Genomic DNA, 2332 nt, shown 5'->3' with positions numbered 1-2332 from the left:
ACGCGTCCCCAGGACCCCGGGGTCGACGTACCGGGGACTGCAGCGGGACGGGACGGGACGGGACAGCGGGAGGAGCGCGGGGGGCGCTGCCCGCACTCCGGCCAGGGCGGGGCGGGGCGGGGGCGCGGCTGAGCGCGGCGCAGGGAGCGGCGCGGCCCCGGCTCCGCCTCTGCTCCTGCCCCGCCTGGACGGGACGGGGGCGGCCCCGGGCAGGAGCGTGCGGCGGCGAGAGCTTTCCTTGTCCTCCTCCTCCGCGTCACCCCCGCTGCCGGCTCCCCGCGGCGGCTATGCGCTGCCGGGACCGCCCGGCCGAGCGGCGCTGAGGGGGCGGGCGGACAAAGGCTGCGGGCTGGTGCCGGCGCTGGGGTGCGATGGAGCGGCGCGGCGGCTGAGGCGGCTCGGTGGGACGAACCGAGCCGAGCCGGGCCGGGCCGGACGAGGGCGGCACATGGTGCGCGGCTGGTGCCCGGCGCTGCGCACCCGCGGGCGGGCCGAGGGGCCACCATGGACAACTTCTTGGCGGAGGTGAGCGCGGGCCGGTGGGATCCTCCTCCTCCTTCTCCAACGTGCGGTCGCTTTTGTCGGGCAGGATACTGGCAGCAAAGCGGCGGGAGGCTCACGGAAAGTGTTCGCTCCCTCGAGTAGTTCTGTTTGCGGGGTGCTCACAGGAGCAGCGCCCGGGGAGCAGGAGGCTGGCGGAGAGGGGGGAGGGAGCTGTGCCCCCCAAATTCCCGGCCTCTGTGGCTGTGGCCGGGGCGGAACTCGGAGCCGCCGAGCTGCAGCGGTGCTGCCGCAGGCTGTCCGCAGCCGGGCGGGCTCCCGGCGCTAGCTGGGCTCATTAGAGCGGCGGGGGATGGAGGCTCCGGTGCTGCCGCGCTGCCCCCCAGCCCCGCGGCCACCGGTGGCACCTCCCCCGCGGCGGGGACCCCGCGGGACGCGGGCAGCGGGGGCGCCGGTGCGGACCCTGCCCCGCTCCCTGCTGCCTGCGGCGGGGCAGCCCTGAAACCGTGCCTAGGTGGGAATGGGGAGTCCCTCCCTCCTCGGGGGTTCCCTGTGTGAAAGGCGGGGAGCGCGCCTTGTCCGCCGTGCACGGGCACGAGAGGCTTCAAACGATGAAGGTTTCAGAGTCAGGGCTGCTGTTGGGCACCCTTTTTTAAAGGTTTGTTTATTGAGTGTGTGTTATTAAGTACAGACGAAATCTTTCATAGAAAATGCAAAGGCAGGAGGCTGAATTCCTGAAAGTCGTTTGAGCTTTACCGTGGTCTTGAGGTTCTTGACAACTTCAGTATGCCGAATGAGGGAATCAAATTAAAGGTGCTTTGCTACTGACTCAGGTTATTTGATAAAACTCAGAACCTGGGTCCTCTTCTGGTCCAAGCTAGCTGAATTTTGTACAACAGTATTCTACTCGATCAGTTTATCCTGCCTGGTGTAGACACAGCCTTATGACCATAAAGTGTGCAGGATCAGTGTCTTTGCTGTTGTGCCTGTAGTTTGCTGGCAAAGCCCGTGAGTGGGTTGTGACTTCTGGTGACTGCCTGCACACTTGCTTTAATTGCACCTCTTGCCAAAGCAGTTGCACTGTCAGGGTTGTAAATACAGGCCAAGCATCTGTTTAACAGGGTTGTGATTAATCTGCAAAACTGTCCTTTGCCCTCATGAAACAACATCCCTCATGTTATTGGTGCTGCTGTTGATGCTTCCACAGGAAAAATAGGTGATGTGTTTACCGAAATAGTAATTAGTCAAATAAAAGAAGGTCGTACACTTTATTGCTTGTTGGCTTTTCATTTGTCAGACAACAAAAGTTCTGTCAACTGCAATAAGAAGGAAGAAATGCAGGATTAGCTTTGATGAAGTCTGAGTTAAATAGTAATACTGCCTTTTTTTTTTTCTTTAGAGGATGTAGCCCTCACCTTTCAAAAGCTTGTAAGCCATGAGCAATATGGTAGTATTAACCTAGCCTTGCAAAATTATTTTGAAGAGTCATTTGCCCCAACACAAAGTACTGCAGTGTGCCCTACATAAAGGTGAAGAAGAGTTTTCATGGTTTTGAGTCCCCTATTAGGCAAAATTACTTGCTCCAGGGAAAATACAAGTAAATTTTGCCAGTCTGTGTTAGCATTTCAGCATATATTTATGTTAATCTGTGGTTGCTTCATGTGGACTTTGATCTTTCTTAAGAACTTTGACTCCCTTTCAACATGCAGATATTACTTTAAAAGATCAGTAAATATAGCACCTTGACTTTAATCTGCATCCAAAGTCCCACCCACAAGTATAAACATTTTCCTTCCCTCACTCTGGAGTGGAGCATATATAAATGGAAAAT

The 2332-nt window shown here is 57.2% G+C and overlaps 1 protein-coding gene across 1 annotated transcript in view; it reads left to right on the top strand.

Moving 5' to 3' along the window:
- The first annotated feature begins 208 nt into the window (after positions 1-208).
- Positions 209-2332, top strand: part of MYO10 (myosin X) — a 162719-nt gene continuing 160595 nt past the window's right edge. The window contains exon 1 of the mRNA XM_041411761.1: positions 209-525. Within this exon, the coding sequence (XP_041267695.1) occupies positions 505-525 (21 nt within the window). The 5' untranslated portion in view covers positions 209-504. The remainder of the gene's footprint in view (positions 526-2332) is intronic.

This window comes from Onychostruthus taczanowskii, unplaced genomic scaffold (assembly GCF_017590055.1).
Source record: "Onychostruthus taczanowskii isolate IOZ18803 unplaced genomic scaffold, ASM1759005v1 scaffold37, whole genome shotgun sequence".
NCBI lineage: Eukaryota > Metazoa > Chordata > Aves > Passeriformes > Passeridae > Onychostruthus > Onychostruthus taczanowskii.
Note: the sequence above shows the minus strand (reverse complement) of the source record. Positions and strands in the feature narration are given on the sequence as shown.